The 17227-nt window shown below is 44.0% G+C and overlaps 1 protein-coding gene across 1 annotated transcript in view; it reads right to left on the reverse strand.

The window, feature by feature from the left end:
- The window catches only part of MOB1B (MOB kinase activator 1B), a 108163-nt gene extending 100778 nt beyond the window's left edge, over positions 1 to 7385 (reverse strand). The window contains exon 1 of the mRNA XM_082243539.1: positions 7263 to 7385. Coding sequence (XP_082099665.1) covers positions 7263 to 7276 — 14 coding nt within the window. The 5' untranslated portion in view covers positions 7277 to 7385. The remainder of the gene's footprint in view (positions 1 to 7262) is intronic.
- Positions 7386 to 17227: the final 9842 nt, after the last annotated feature.

Genomic DNA, 17227 nt, shown 5'->3' on the forward strand with positions numbered 1-17227 from the left:
TCCATTTTGACATGATAGCATCTCACAGTTGCTGCAGATCTGTCGGCTGCACATCCATGATGTGAATCTCCCATCCCACCACATCCCAAAGGTGCTCTGTTGGATTGAGATCTGGTGACTGCGGAAGCCATTGGAGTGCAGTGACCTCATTGTCATGTTTAAGAAACCAGTGGTGAGATGATTTGAGCTTTGTAACATGGAGCATTATCCTGCTGGAAGGAGCCATCAGAGGATGGGTACACTGTAGTCATAAAGGGATGGACATGGTCAGCAGAAATACTCAGGTAGGATGTGGCGTTTAAACAATGTTCAATTAGTACTAAGGGGCCCAAAGTGTGCCAAGAAAATATCCCCCACATCATTACACCACCACCACCAGCCAGAATAATTGATACAAGGCAGGATGGATCATGTTGTTTATGCCAAATTCTGACCCTACCAGCTGAAATCGTGACTCATCAGACCAGGCAACGTTTTTCCAATCTTCTATTGTCCAATTTTGGTGAGCCTGCGTGAATTGTAGCCTCAGTTTCCTGTTCTTAGCTGACAGGAGTGGCACCTGGTATGGTCTTCTGCTGCTGTAGTCCATCTGCTTCAAGGTTCTATGTGTTGTGCCTTCATAGATGGTATTCTGCATAGCTTGGTTGTAACAAGTGGTTATTTGAGTTAGTGTTGCCTTTCTATCATCTCAAACCATTCTCCTCTGACATCAACAAGGCATTTCCCTCCACACAACTGCTGCTCACTGGATATTTTCTCTTTTTCGGACCGTTCTCTGTAAACCCTAGAGAAGGTTGTGTGTGAAAATCCCAGTAGATCAGCAGTTTTTTTTAAATACTCAGACCAGCCCGTCTGGCACCAACAACCATGTCACGTTCAAAGTCACATAAATCTACTGTCTTCCTCATTCTGATGGTCGGTTTTAACTTCAACAAGTCGTCTTCACCATGTCTAGATGCCTAAATGCATTGAGTTGCTGCCATGGGATTGGCTGATTAGCAATTTGTGTTACCAAGCAATTGAACAGGTGTACCAAATAAAGTGGGTGCTGAGTGTATATCTGAAATGTACAAAATACATGTCTATATATATATATATATATATATATATAGACATGTACTTGCTTCATACATACATACATACTTTTATTTTCCTTTCCTAATGAAAATATATTATAGTACATGTATATACACACATTTAGGTGTTTACATTGGGAGAGATTTACTCTTTCGGACAGGAATTCTAAAGCAGCCTGAAAGCGTACTAACACACCTATAGCGTTAATGAGTGTTTTGGATGTGTTGTACAAACATTCATGTTGTGTCAGGTAACACTCCTCAAACACCCTGTGAGATATGTTTTTTTTTTTTGTACAAGGCTAAAATGGGAAATGATCAGTTTTGACACTTTGCAACCGCACCTTAAACACACGGTAAACGCCATAGGCGCACTTATAGTGCGTTTACGACACGTTTCAGTAGAAGAGAATGGAGGCACTTGCAGAGCGTCAGCTCCTGCCAAACTCTGCAGTGTCATTTTTGCCTCATCGCAATGCGAGGTAACGCTAATGCTACCGTGTGAACACCTCCATCCGCTTCCTATTTTAATAATTCTGAGTGGCATTGATAGGCGTTCAGGAGGCGTTAAAAATGCGACCCACACCTCCATCTGCTTCCCATTTCAATCATTCTGAGTGGCATTGATAGGCATTCGGGAGGCATTAAAAATGTGACCCACATCTCCATCCGCTTCCGATTTTAAAAATTTTGAGTGGCATTGATAGGCATTCAGGAAGCGTTAAAAATGTGACCCACACCTCCATCCGCTTCCCATTTTAATAATTTTGAGTGGCATTGATAGGCATTCGGGAAGCGTTAAAAATGTGACCCACACCTCCACCTGCTTCCTATTTTAATAATTCTGAGTGGCATTGATAGGCATTCGGGAGGCATTAAAATTGTGACCCACATCTCCATCCGCTTCCGATTTTAAAAATTTTGAGTGGCATTGATAGGCATTCAGGAAGCGTTAAAAATGTTAACCAACACCTCCATCCGCTTCCCATTTTAATCATTCTGAGTGGCATTGATAGGCATTCGAGATGCATTAAAAATACGACCCACACCTCCATCCGCTTCCCATTTTAATAATTCTGAGTGGCATTGATAGGCATTTGGAAAGCGTTAAAAATGCGACCCAGCCACCTTTTTTCAAAGCCCTTAGCCTAGGTTCTCACTGATGCGATGGGGGAAAGCAGTGAATCCTGTACGTTTCCCACACTGCATTGCAATCGCACGGCCTCCATGCGATCTGTTGCAGGTGCCAATGTTAGGTTAACGACACCCCAAAACAGATTGAAAAACGCAGTGAGATTGCCAGAATCGCACTGCATGGGTGTAAACATGTATGTAATACGATTCAGGTGGATGCGATGCAATTTCAGCCATACAAAATTAATGTACGATTAATTTCCTGTGCGAATTACATGCGGTGTCCCACAATGCACAAGTGTGGACCCAGGTTTTTTGGCCCGTACACACGATCAGAAAATCCTACGAAAAATACTGCAAAAATACAATAATCGGATCGCTAGTACAGAGCTTTCGAGAGCCGTTCACAAAAGTTTATCCGATATTATTTGATAGGACAAACATAAAATATTTTCTCGTACAATACCTGATCGTACGATTTTCCTTGAATCAGTACAGTTGGCGTTGGAAAATACAATACAAATACACTACAACACATGACATCACTTCTGAATTTGTATTCTGCCGTACGAGAATTTTCATCACTTTAGTAAACTCTTCATTTTCCATCTGAGATTAGCATGCATAAAAAAAAAAATGGATGATCAATCGTCTCATAATCTCATCGTGTGTACCAACTGGAGCACACAGAATCTGGTGCAGCAGTGCTTAGTAACCAATCCGCTTCTAACTTCAGCTTGTTCAGTTAAAGTGTTACTATACCCCTAGCAGTAAAATCAGTCTGTATATGCAGTATATATGCATGCTTGTTATACTCACTGTGGAACCTAAGGGGTTAATCTTCTGCATAGAGTAAAAAGGCTGGAAGATCCTGTCTCTTCTGATCCTCCCCTTCTTCCACTGTGTCAATAGATTTCCTGATAATACAGAGCCAGGGGACAGGCTGCACATGCTCAGTTTGGTGTGTACTGCTAGAGAGTTTTTTTTTTTTATCTTGGGAGGATGCATGTGATCAGCACAGGACCAATCAGCACTGTCCAGATAGAGGGTCAGGGGCCATGCAGCCTCATAGGACAGTCAGAGTAGAATGAAAACTCCTCCTACAAGCTTTAACCAGACACTGATAGAAGTCACAAGACTGCTATATACTGCTGATGAGAAAAGGTATTTAGCAGTTTATATTTACTAAATTAATTAAATTTCCATGTTCTGTGTACTGTGGGAGACCAGATATGGTGAATGCAGGGTCCTGGGTTTAGGATTACTGTAAGCTTTGCCAACCAAACCTAGAAGCTGATTGGTTACTATGCACAGCTGGACCAGATTCTGTGTGCACCAGTTTTAGTTAAATCTCCCTCATTGCATCGATATAATAAATAAAAAACATATTTAGCTGTTTACATTACATTGACAAAATAAATAAACAACATATTTAGCTGTTTACATTACATTGATAAAATAAATAAACAACATATTTAGCTGTTTACATTACATTGATAAAATAAATAAACAACATTTTTAGCCGTTTACATTACATTGATAGAATAAACAACATATTTAGCTGTTTACATTGTTAGAATAAAAACATCATATTTAGTGCTGGTTCACCCTGGTGCGATGCGGGAACCCTGCGAATCCACTGCAGGTTCCCGCATCGCACCTAACTCACAGGCAGTTCACACTGCTATATGTGAACTGCTGGGGGTGTCAATACAAAGTTAAGGACACCCACAGATTAGTTTGTATATCACAGAGCCAACTGTGAGTTCGGAGAGGAATCAGATCGTATAGGTGTGAACACCCATGTGATCCAATTCTGGTGCAGACCAAAAAAGGGTCCTGTGCGACTTTGGTCCAAATGCGATGCAAATTTAGCCATACAATCTGCATGGCGGAATTTGCATCGCATAGACATCGCATGTTATTTAAGGCAAAGAAAGGGCGCACCGACCTAGCGCATTATCCTCAATAACAGGCTTTATTCGTGTAACATTTAAAAATGGCTACTCACAGACATAGATGAAAATGTATCATATCGAGCTAGATTGCTCAAATGTCCGGGTTAGTCCATGTAATCGTCCATTACCGATGAAAAGGAAGGCTGACGCGTTTCGAGGCCTAGCCTCTTCCTTAGAGCCCTTTATCAAATGTTATTTGCACAGCAGTGCAGTGCGAATTGCATGCGATGTCTGACATCGCATATGTGTGAACGGGTACTTAGTAAGATTGCACGGATACCGGTACTTGTACTCGTGGAAGTGCTCCGATACCTAAACTGATAAAAAATGAATGGGCTCAAATCTCACTGCAAAGAATTGCATGCTATTTAAACATGAATGAGGTGCGATTCCTGTCCGAATCACATTTGATTTCCCCAATCGCTCCTGTGTGAACCCAAGCTTGTCATAGCGACTTCAGCCATGCAGAAAACTGCATACAATTCAGACAGGAATCGCACCTCATTCTTGTTCCAATAGCATGCGATCCTTTGCAATGAGTTTTGAGCACATTCATTTTGTTTGGGCTCAAATCGCACCGCAAAGGTATCCGTGCTCGGTATCAGCGAGTACTTGAGCACAAGTATCGGTACTCGTACTGGTCGATAACAAAAACGGTATCGGTGCAGCCCTAATATTTAGCTGTTTATATTGTATTGATAAAAAATCAACATATTTCACTGTTTACATTGGATTATTAGAATTTAAAAAAAAAACATATTTAGCAAATAACCCAGTTTCGCTATAGAATGTCTAATCCAGCCTTTCTCAACCTTTTCAACAGAGAGGAACACTTGAAATCATTTTCAGGTTCTCAGGGAACCCCTGCTATAAATGACTATATTTACAACTCATGATACATTAGTGCAGCCTTTGTCAACCTTTTCAATACAGAGGAACCCTTGAAATGAATTTCTGGTCTGCTAAAAATGACAAATCTACAACTCATGACACATTAGTGTGACAGTCAGTGGGAAGAATGCTCCTTACTCGTCATCATTGGGAAGAATTACCCCCTTACAGAGGAAAAAGGAACAATGGTGTCATTGGGAACTTATCTGAGAGGCAGAAATGGCCCACTGTTCAAGGAACCCCTAACAACCTCATGAGGAACCCTAGGGTTCCACAGAACCCTGGTTGAGAAACCCTGCATTAGTGTGATGGTCAGTGGGATGAATGCTCCTTAGGGCTCTTTCACACGGGCGATCCGATCAGATCCGCCTGTCAGTTTTTTAGGCGGATCTGATCGGATCCTCCATGCAGCTCTATGGGGCAGCGGATGTCAGCGGAGACACCTCCGCTGACACCCGCTGCCATCCGCATCCGATCCTGTGCGTGAAATCTGGATGGATGGAAACCCTATTTTTCCATCCGTTTAGTAATCGGATCGGATCGGATCTGATGAGAGCGGACAAGCGGTCCGCTCTCATCCGATCCCCCATAGAGGGCAGCGGGTGCTGAGACACCTCCCTCTCCGCTCTGCAAGCGGAGACGGAGCTGTAATCCGCCGGCTCAGCGGGGATCGTGGATCAATTCCCGCTGAGCAACATGGATCCGCCTACGGAGGCAGACCGTGTGAAAGAGCCCTTACACTAGTGGACACTGGAAAGAATTACCTTCTTTCAGATAGCTAAAAAGATAAATGGTGTCATTGGGAACTTATCTGAGAGGTAGCAATTGCTCATTGCTCAAGGAACTCCTAGCAACCTCATGAGGAACCCTAGGGTTCAACAAAACCCTGGTTGAGAAACCCTGCATTAGTGTGATGGTCAGTGGGATGAATGCTCCTTACACTAGTGGACACTGGGAAGAATTACCTTCTTCCAGATAGCTAAAAAGATGGATGGTGTCAGGGGAACTTATCCGAGAGGCAGAAATTGTCCATTGTTCAAGGAACCCCTAGCAACCTCATGAGGAACCCTAGGGTTCAACAAAACCCTGGTTGAGAAACCCTGCATTAGTGTGATGGTCAGTGGGATGAATGCTCCTTACACTTGTGGACACTGGGAAGAATTACCTTCTTCCAGATAGCTAAAAAGATGAATGGTGTCAGTGGGAACTTATCCGAGAGGCAGAAACTGCCCATTGCTCATGGAACCCCTAGCAACCTCATGAGGAACCCTGGTTGAGAAACCCTGCATTAGTGTGATGGCCAGTGGGATGAATGTTCCTTACACTTTGGGCATTGGAAAGAATTACCTTCTTCCAGATAGCTAAAAAGATAAATGGTGTCAGGGGGACCTGAGAGGTAGCAATTGCTCAAGGAACCCCTAGCAACCTCAGGGGGAACCCTAGGATTCCACAGAACCCTGGTTGAGAAACCCTGCATTCGTGTGATGGTCAGTGAGATGAATGCTCCTTACACTTGTGGACATTGGAAAGAATGACCTTCTTCCAGATAGCTAAAAAGATAAATGGTGTCAGTGGGAACTTATCTGAGAGGTAGCAATTGCTCATTGCTCAAGGAACTCCTAGCAACCTCTGGAGGAACCACTGGTCTAATCTGATGAAGTCTGCGGGACTTGACAGGTCCCTATACATTGACAAGCACCAGTCTGTGACGTCACTTGACTTTCTTGACAACTGTTTTTTTTTTTTCTTCTTCTTCTATCTCTCCTGAATGCTCAATGTTGCTGCATCTATGAAGAATTTGCATGAAGTGGCCAATCCTAGAATATTTTAGGAGTGGGAATGGTTGTCAAGGTAGGCCTGTGTGCCATGAAAAGTTTACCAGGGACACCTCTTTGATCCTTCTACATAGACAGCTGCAGCCAGGGAAACAAAACCACTGAGGATTGCGGTGCCCAGCAAGGATCATGCATGGATCAGTGTACGGAGGCTGCGGTGACAGGGGGGCTTTATGTCCAGGCACACAAAGGACGTAAACGCTGGTAACTGACTAAAGTCTGGGGTGACAGGGGACAGATCACCCTGCGACAATAGAGAAAATGATAGATTGTAGGAGGAAGGAAGGCAGTGTATAGAGAAGACTACAACTAAACTAGGTGAGGATTAAAGGGATAATAAAGGCAATGACAGCCCCAGTGACACTCACAACAAGAAGCTCATCTCCTCGCTGAGCTGACAGCAGCAGCAGGGACAGCAGCCAGGAGCAGGAGGTGACAGTCCACTCCACACAGCAGATGAGATCCTTCTGCCAGGGAGATGGGGGTGTGAACCACACGCTGCAGACTGCCTTTTTTTCTCAATAACTTTATTTACACACTACAACTGCAACAGCACAGAGACACTGCTTTACCTTTTACATGCACCAATTTTCTACGTTCGCCTTTGACATTTCCTTTAATCGTCAGTATGTTTTCAAACATAAGTGCAGCTATCCTTTTACATCATTCAACCAGTTCTGGACCAGAAGGATTTACCCCTCTTAATGACCAGGCCAATTTTTGCGATTCGGTACTGCGTTATTTTAATAAAAAATTGCGCGGTCGTGCGACGCTATACTGAAATAAAATGTCCTTTTTTCCCCACAAATAGAGCTTTCTTTTGGTGGTATTTGATCACCTGTGCGGTTTTGATTTTTTTGTGCTATAAACAAAAAAGTGCGACAATTCTGAAAAAAAAAAATATTTTTCACATTATGCTATATAACATTCCCAAAGAAAATTAAAAAATCTAAATTATTTAACATTTTAGGCCAATTTGTATTCTGCTACATATTTTTGGTAAAAAAAAATAATCCCAATAAGCGTATTTTGATTGGTTTGCGCAAAAGCTATCTCGTCTACAAACTACAGGAAAGATTTATGTCATTTTTATTGTTTTTTTATTTTTTTTATTTTTACTAGTAATGGCGGCGATCTGCAATTTTTAATAGGGACTGCGACATTGCGGCGGACAGATCGGACCCCTAACTGACATTTTTGACACTTTTGGGGGGACCGGTGACATTACTACAGTAATCAGTGCTAAAAATATGCACTGTTACTGTACTAATCACACTGGAAGATAGGGCGTTAACACTGTGGGTGATCAAAGGGTTAGATGTGTACCTAGTGGCATGTTTCTAACTGGGGGGGGCAGGGTTTGTGAAATGATCACAGAGACCTGTGTTCCTATATAGAAGGATCACATGAGCTCTGTGATCATTGCAGAGAGAAGAACGGTCAGCTGTGTTTACAACAGCTGACCGTTCTGCTGTCTCAGCGGGGATCGATCACGGGTGTCAGGCGGCTCCTATAGGAGCCGCCTGCCCCGTGCATCGGAGTCCCCGCTGCCCGAGTGGGGGCGGGAGAGTGCCGTCGGCGGCGCACGGTTGCCCCCTAGCTGCAGGCGCGCGACCGATGTAGAGCTACGTCGGTTCGCGCAGAAGGGCCGCCCTGCCGCAATAAAACTGCGGCAGGCGGTCCGGAAGGGGTTAAAAGACCGCTGCAAATATCGTGTGACATAAAACATTGGAACGATCGCCATTTTATCCTCTAAAAAAAAAATATATATATATATATATATATATATAATGTTTGGGGAGTATAATGCCTCGTTTCCACTGAGCGGATCGGTTCGGGTCAGTTCGGTACGGTACTACGGTGTTTCGGTGTTTCCGAAAGTGGCCCATACAACGGAACCAAACCGCTCCATTCCTGGTCCTGCTTCAGATGTAGGGCCATAGGAAATGGAACGGTACGGTTAGGGTGGAGCTACTGGGGTCACACAATAGATTCCACTGATTGGCGGACAGGAAAACTTCAATGCTCACGTCAAATGAAAGAGCAAAACAAACACCTCATTTGGTGTAAACTCCGCATGGTCCCTGGTGGCCCGACTTGCAGTGGAAACGCTCACATAAATAGACCGGACCATTCTAACTCTTCCAAACTGTACCGACCCGAACCGTTCCGCTCAGTGGAGACGAGGCATAAGTAATTTTCTAGCAAAAAATACTGATTTAATTTGTAAGCAACAAATATCAGAAAAAAGGCTTAGGCATGAAGAGGTTAATCAGTATACTATTCATCCGAAAAACATCAGAAGAGCAAGACTACGCATGCTCGGAAATGAAAGACTACATTACACATTTACAATACAATTCAACACATTACGTCACTTCCAAAGTTGTATTCTTTTGTAACTTTAGTAACCTCTTCCTATTCGATATGAGACTAGCATGCAAAAACAAAAAAAATGGACGATCGTTTGTCTGATATTCTCAATGTGTGTACAAGGCTTAAGGCTCATACATGTTACAATCTGACCATACAATCTTTGTACAGTCAGCTTTAGATCTAACAAAACTATGAAAATTGCAGAACTATCTATCAATTTGTATCTAATCAGACGCAGAAAATCCTGTGTAAAATGTGTGCCTAAAGTAAGCATGTTTAGGTGCATTAACCACTTAAGCCCCGGAGGATTTGGCTGCTAAACGACCAGGGGGTATTTTGCGATTCGGCACTGCGTGACTTTAACGGACAATTGCGCGGTCGTGCGACGCTGTACCTAAACGAATTTGACGTCCTTTTTTTCCCACAAACAGAGCTTTCTTTTGGTGGTATTTGATCACCTGTGCGCTTTTTACTTTTTGCGCTATAAACAAAAAAAGAGCGTAAATTTTGCAAAAATAACAATATTTTTCAAATTTTTTTATATGAAATTCCCCCCCAAAAAAATGTAAAAATCAAAATTTTTTAACATTTTCGGCCAATTTGTTTTATGTTACATATGTTTGGTAAAAAAAAATAGCAAAAAGCGTATTTTTATTGGTTTGCGCAAAAGTTATCGCGTTTACTAACAAAGGGAAAGATTTTTGTCATTTTTGTTGTTTTTTTTTAACGCGTAATGGCGGCGATCTGCGATTTTTTTTTGCGGTACTGCGACATTGTGGCGGACAGATCGGACCCTTGACTGACATTTTTGACACTTTTGGGGTTACCAGTGACATTTCTACAGTAATCAGTGCTATACATATGCACTGTTACTGTAAAAATACACTGGTAGTGAAGGGGTTAACTTTATTTGAGAGGGAGGGGCTGTGTGTGTCCCTAGGGGCGTGATTCTTACTGTGATTGGCTGTGGCTTGAGGTGTAAGGACACTGATCAACGGTTCTACATAGTAGAACTGTGTGATCAGGGTTTTTACACCGAGGAGAATGACAGGCAGCTTGTTTACACAAGCCGCCTGACTTTCTCCCTCTCCCCCGACGATCGCCGAGTGACCGGCTCGCTCCCCAGACCCTCCCAGGCTAGTGGCGTTAATTAACGTCACTCTGCCTGGCCGGGGCTGACCGCCGCAGTAAATTTACTTGCGGCGGTCGGCAAGCGGTTAAGACGCATACAATGTTATCACATTCACGTTCTTTCATTCCAGTGAATGACTAAGAGCCCATTCACACAGGGGCGACACGACTTGCTGGGGCGACCTGTGAAGTCACGGTGCACAGCGTGCACTGCGACCTCGGCGCGACATGCATTGACTTCATATCATTGAAGTCTATGCAAGTCGCCTCCAGGTCGCCCCAAAGTAGTACAGGACCCTTTTTCTAAGTCGGAGCGACTTGTGTCGCTCCTATTAGAACGGGTCCTGTGCTAATCAATGGCAGGCGACCGACTGCGACTTGTCAGGCGACCAAGTCGCCTGACAAGTCGCGTTAGTGTGAATGGACCCTGAACATGCACATTCGCACATATTTATACACATGTGCGTACACACAGATCTGAGCTTCCCTATGTTTTTGTGCGAGGATAAATGCAGCACACATTTTCGCAGGTAGATACAGCTGTGTGTATGGGCTCACTGATTGCTATAGTGCTGTGTTTAAATGTGCATGAAACTATACGCTGTGCGCATCAAAACACAGCATTTTTCTGCCTGTGTGAACGAACGAAGATTGTACAGTCAGATCATAACGTGTGTGGTGAGCTTTAATTGTAGTACAGGCAGGGCTTAACCACTTGCTGACCGCCCGCCACAGATATGCTGTGGCAGGCTGGCTTGGCTGCGCAAACCGCACTCCTGAGGGTGCATGCCACCGGAGGCAGCGAGGATGCCGATCCACAGGGCCTGCGGCCACGATTGCCGCCGGGCACCCGCATTTGCTCCCCATGAGGAACCGTTTGTTCTCTCTGGATTAAACACAGCGCTCCTGTGATCCTTCTATTTCGGATCACAGGTCTCGGTGTTGATTCCACAAGCCCATCCCCCTCACAGTTAGAAAGCACCCCCTAGGCATACACTTAACCCTTTGATCAACCCTGAGTTAACCCCTTGCCTGCCAGTGTAATTATTACAGAGTAACAGTGCATATTTTTAGCACTGATTACTGTAGTAATGTCACTGGTCCCCCAAAAATGTCAAAAATGTCAGTTAGGTGTCTGATCTGTCCGCCGCAATGTCGCAGTCCCGCTAAAAATAGCTGGTCGCCGCCATTACCAGAAAAAATAAATAAATAAATAAAAATGACAAATCTTTCCCCTAGTTTGTAGACGCAATAACTTTTGGGCAAACCAATCAAAATGCGCTTATTGAGATTTTTTTTTTTACCAAAAATATGTAGCAGAATACAAATTGTCCTAAAATGATGAAAAAATGTGATTTGTACACAAAAGAGCGACAATTCTGAAATAAAAACAATATTTTTTACTTTCTGTTATATAACATTCCCAATAAATGTTATATAACAGAAAGTAAAAAATATTGTTTTTATTTCAGAATTGTCGCTCTTTTTTTGTTTATAGCACAAAAAAAAAAAAAATCGCACAGGTGATCAAATACCACCAAAAGAAAGCTCTGTTTGTGGGAAAAAAGGACATCAATTGTATTTGGGTACAGTGTTGCAGGATGGCACAATTGTCCGTTAAAGTAATGCAGTGCCGAATCGCAAAAAATGGCCTGGTCATTAAAGGGGGCAAGTCCTTCCAGTCCAGAAGTGGTTAAAGAGTGATACATGTTACATACAAAGAACATTAAGCTCTCATTCACATTGGAGCGACAGGTCAAATTGTACGGCAAATCGCCCTCGCACCCTATTGTCGGCAATGGCCATGTGCCAAAACAATGTGACGCCGACTTTGTGGTGCCACATTGATTTTAAAAAGTAGTTTTTGCACTACTTTTGCCAATTTTGGGTGCGACTTGCATAGACATATGTGCATGAAGCCGCACAGATGTCTTCAAAGTCACGCCTGAAGTCGCACTGACATGCTGCTGTTAAATCGTGCAATTTCAGATGAAGTTGCGCAATTTCAAAGCCGCATTCAACGTGAAGGAAGGGTAACCAGAGAATAAGGTTTTGTTTACACTTCACGATTTGGAAACCCAGGCAGGATCACCACAATTCTGCCCACGGTGTCAAATCGCGTGGCAATTGCTGCACAACACGTGACGCGCATTTTGGAGCCATTAGCCTTTAATGGCATCTCAAACGCGATGCGATAGGATCACGCGGCATTCGCAAACTGCACCTTTAAAAATCATGTGAAGCTTGTCACCCGCAGTGTTCATTTTGTTGACTAAAATATTTTCGTCTACTAAATTAAAACTATTTTAGTCGACTAAAATACAAATACAACTAAAACAATTCAGATGACTAAAATACGAATAAAATGAAAATGCCATTTTAATCATAAGACTAAAATACAACTAAAACTAAAATGGCAATTTAATCAAAAGACTATGACTAAAACTAAATCGAAATTTGCTGCCAAAATTAACACTGGTCGCCCGAAAGGGAACAGGAGCTTCTTTACGGGAAACAAACACGCATAAGGCAACTCTTTCAAGTGAATGAGCTGGTCCTATGTGACATGCAAAATTGCGTGAGAATCGCTTTTTGAAAAATATATAGATATTGTTACGTGGATGGGGTCTTAGAACCTATCCACACCATAGAGAATATGCAATTTTACATTCTGATGCAATGCATTTTAATATGTACTGCAGTGAATCTCTTTCCCATTTTTTTTATTTCAGTACTACACACCACTTCATCACACAGTGCAGCTTATTGCATGCATTATAATTTGCTTTGCTGCGTAAAAATGCAATCTTTCCCTTTTTTTCTTTTTTTTCAGTGCTACATTGGTGAGAACTGACACAATAGAAGACAAGGCTTTTTGCCTTGGCCATGCGTTGACCAATGCATCTCAAAGCAGGGGGTATGAGCAAGATCTTATACCTAGGGGTATATGTATAAAATATCTGCTTATCCACCTGCACGGGCACCAAACATGTTTGCCATATTGTTTGTAATAAGATTATCTGCTATGATCAACAGTACCATCTAGTGGCCATAACACAGTATTTTCCTAAAATACCGCAATAAAAAAAATAAAAAAAAATGTAATATTACACATTATGACCTGTAGATGGAGCTGAAAATCACACTAGAAAATCATATAACAAACAATACAGCAACCTTTTTTTCTTTTTCGTGATCAGGTTTTCAGGACTGTGTTGCAAAATATGAGACACCCGGCAACTATAGAAAAAAGCACATTCTGACCTGGCACACCATGGCTTGGTTATATTTGATAGCTTGTAAATTACAACACTTTGCCCACCAACCTCTCTGACATTAAGGAAAATCATGGGGGTGCTGTGCTGTGTGCATGCAAGCCTGCATATGAAAACTGGTGATGCAGCATAGCTATTGTTATACTTCCGGTTAGGGTTGCCACCTTTTTTTCAAGCCAAACCCAAACACTTTACTGGCGCACTGAATTTTTTTTTTTTTTTTTGTAGTTTACATTGTAAAAGACGTTGGACACTTTTGGGTGGCTTAAAGTGGTTGCCTGAGGAAGGAAGATATTGAGTCCCTGGAACATGTTGGCTAATGAACTATCATGTGAAATCAATATATACCGGACTGACTGATTATATTAGTGGTGCCCCCTTAGGAAGTTTGTGTTTGAGGAATTCCTTCCTGGACACATATAAGTATTGCGCAGTTTACCATCCAGTCCCAGCAGTTCTCAGCCTCTCATAGAGTTCAACAGGCAGTATGCAGTGGTCTTGTTTGGCACACCTGTGCCCTCTACCCGCAGCTAAATGCCCAATGTGCATGGGGCCTCAGACTACCCTGGGGAAGCCCAAGGATACCCCCCGCTGATAGTGAGCTGCTTGAAAATTAACATCTAAAGTCAGATCCTTCCTGTTTTGGATTCAGCACTCTTCCAACACTCCTACTGTCCAGAATGAAAAGATAAAATAAAGTGGCAGCAGGATGGACAGAGAGGCAGCAGGATGGACTGGGGGCAGAGGGGTTGACTGGGGGGCAGAGGGGTTGACTGGGGAAGAGGGTGGACTGGGAGGCAGCAGAGGGGGAGCAGGGGGCAGTGGGATGGACAGGAGGGCAGATGAGTAGACAGTGGGAGCAGCAGAGTGGACTGGGGGTAGTGGGATGGACAAGAGGGCAGCAGAGTGGACAGCAGAATGGACAGGGGGACAGTGGAATGGACTGGTGGGCAGCAAGATGGACAGGGGGGCAGCAGGATGGACTGGGGGCAGAGGGGTTGACTGGGGGGCAGAGGGGTTGACTGGGGAAGAGGGGTGGACTGGGGGGCAGCAGAGGGGGGGCAGTGGGATGGACAGGAGGGCAGATGAGTAGACAGTGGGAGCAGCAGAGTGGACTGGGGGTAGTGGGATGGACAAGAGGGCAGTGGAGTGGACAGTAGAATGGACAGGGGGACAGTGGAATGGACTGGTGGGCAGCAGGATGGACAGGGGGGCAGCAGGATGGATGGGGCAACAGGGTGGACAGGAGCAGAGGGGGGGACTGGGGGGGGGCAGCAGAGTGGACAGGGGGACAGCGGAATGGACAGGGGGACAGCGGAATGGACAGGGGGACAGTGGAATGGACTGGTGGGCAGCAGGATGGACAGGGGGACAGCAGGATGGACAGGCGCAATGGGGTGGACAGGAGCAGAGGGGTGGACTGGAGGGGGGCAGCAGAGTTGACAGGGGAGTAGTAGAGTGGAGTGAGAGGCAGCAGTGTTGTCGCTGAACTAGAGACAGAGATGAGGGGAAGACACATTGGTTGCAGGCACTGGGGACATCTCACTGGCAAATATGCTGTCAGAATAATGTGTCCGGGTGTCTGGCAGTTGAAAACCTGGACACATGTTGCAAAAACCTGACTATTCGGGTAAACCCTGGACAGGTGGCAACCCTACTGCCGGTGTAACGTTAGAAAACCATACCTCGTGAAAATTCCATACCCACGTCACTTCCTGTCAGAAACGTAATGGAACAGCTGAGCAGCGTAGCAGTGCGCATGCTCACAGCTCCGGAAACGTCATTGAACAGCTGAGGAGCTGACAAGTGCGCATGCACGGAGGGTATGGAATGTTCACGGTAGTGTATGCAACGAGCTGTTGTGGCGGTTACATTAAAGGTTACATTAAAACAGCTCGGCTGCAATATGAGTCATCTCAGCTCCTATCCCTGTCAATTCCCTGATCTCGGCTACTAAATGTAAAAGCGGCGGCGGGTGTATGAAATCTAAATGACGGAGATTTTGGCTCCGTGATTTATATTTTCATAGACCAGCCACCGCTTTTACATTTAGTAGCCGAGATCAGGTAAGTGACAGGGATATGAGCGGAGATGACTCATGTTGCAGCCAAGCTGTTTTAATGTAACCGCCGCAACAGCTGATGCGGTGTAACGTTACACACACTACTGTGAACATTTCATACCCTCCGAGCATGCGCACTAGTAAGCTCCTCAGCTGTTCAATGACGTATGTGCTGAAGTAGGTGCACCGGAAGTGACGAGGGTAGGGAATTTTCACGGGTATGGTTTTTTCACGGAACACCGCTACTCCAACACTGAATATTATGGTCTTAGCTCCTGAGGCTGCAGAGTCATATGAAGCTGTTGTGCTCACCCCTCCCTTCCTCCTGCCCAACCACAGAGCACTTTGTATTAGGTGACCTCATTAACAGAATAAAAACATTTCTGTGAATGAACAGCAGAGAGGAAGGCAGAGATGCTGTGATAGAGAATACAGCATCTCTCCTATCAGATCTCCAGGAGTGTAGTGATTGCATAGTCATGTTGTTACATGAACATGCATTAAACTGCACAAATAAGTGTGTGTTCATGCATCATGCAAGTGTGAATGTGGCCTTAGTCATTGCATTTTGTTAACAAGGAGTTTGGTAAGGGTGTGTCTTTTGCCTCCTACGTGTTGCTAAAAGGTGTTCCTCTAATCTCGGAACATTGGGAGGTTTTGGTGTAGCGATCATTTGTGCCTTGATAAGAACTAACACAGTCTTAAATGGGAGCAACTCTCAAGTAAAGCAAAAGAGAGGAAACCAGTCTTCAATAGCAGGAACCTTGGTAGGTACTGTATGTGTGGACAGCACGGTAAATTATATGTACAGTAAAACCTTGGATTGCGAGCAGAATTGGTTCCCGGAAATATGCTTGTAATCCAAAGCACTCGTATATCAAAGCGAATTTCCTCATAAGAAATAATGGAAAATTAGATGATTTGTTCCACAACCATGTATTCATAAGTCCTTCAGTTTATAGTCCATATAAAAAGATTATAGTAATGTGATAGGTTGTATAATCATAAAATTTCGATCCACAAATGGCACACAAGGGGATTAGAAGCAAAATCCAGCAGGAGCTACAGAGTATAAAAGAGAGGAGAGGCGCCTCTAAGTGTAGCTGTAGCAATATGGTTATATTTAATGAAGGTACAACATTTACTAACTCACATGGTTGATAAATGCACATCTAAGTATGCAGGCATCCGAGGATAAAAGCTGTCCACATAGACCGTCCACCCCACCACCTGCTTCCATCGTTGTCAGTCTGCAATCGTGACTACCCTGGAGTAGAGCCATCTGGAAGCGAGGCTTGAAGCGCTCGTGGAGCGCAGTGTGGAAGGCATGACATTGCTGGCGGTGCCGAGGATGGTCTATGTGGACAGCTTTACCCTGGATGCTTTCATACTTAGATGTGCCTCTTTTATTCATAAATAGGGTGGTGCGAACCCAAACTGTAACGTTCGGGTTTGTACCGGACTTTTTTTTTCGGGTACCGGACCCGAT

Source organism: Pelophylax lessonae, assembly GCF_965119305.1.
Source record: "Pelophylax lessonae genome assembly, chromosome: 1".
Lineage (NCBI taxonomy): Eukaryota > Metazoa > Chordata > Amphibia > Anura > Ranidae > Pelophylax > Pelophylax lessonae.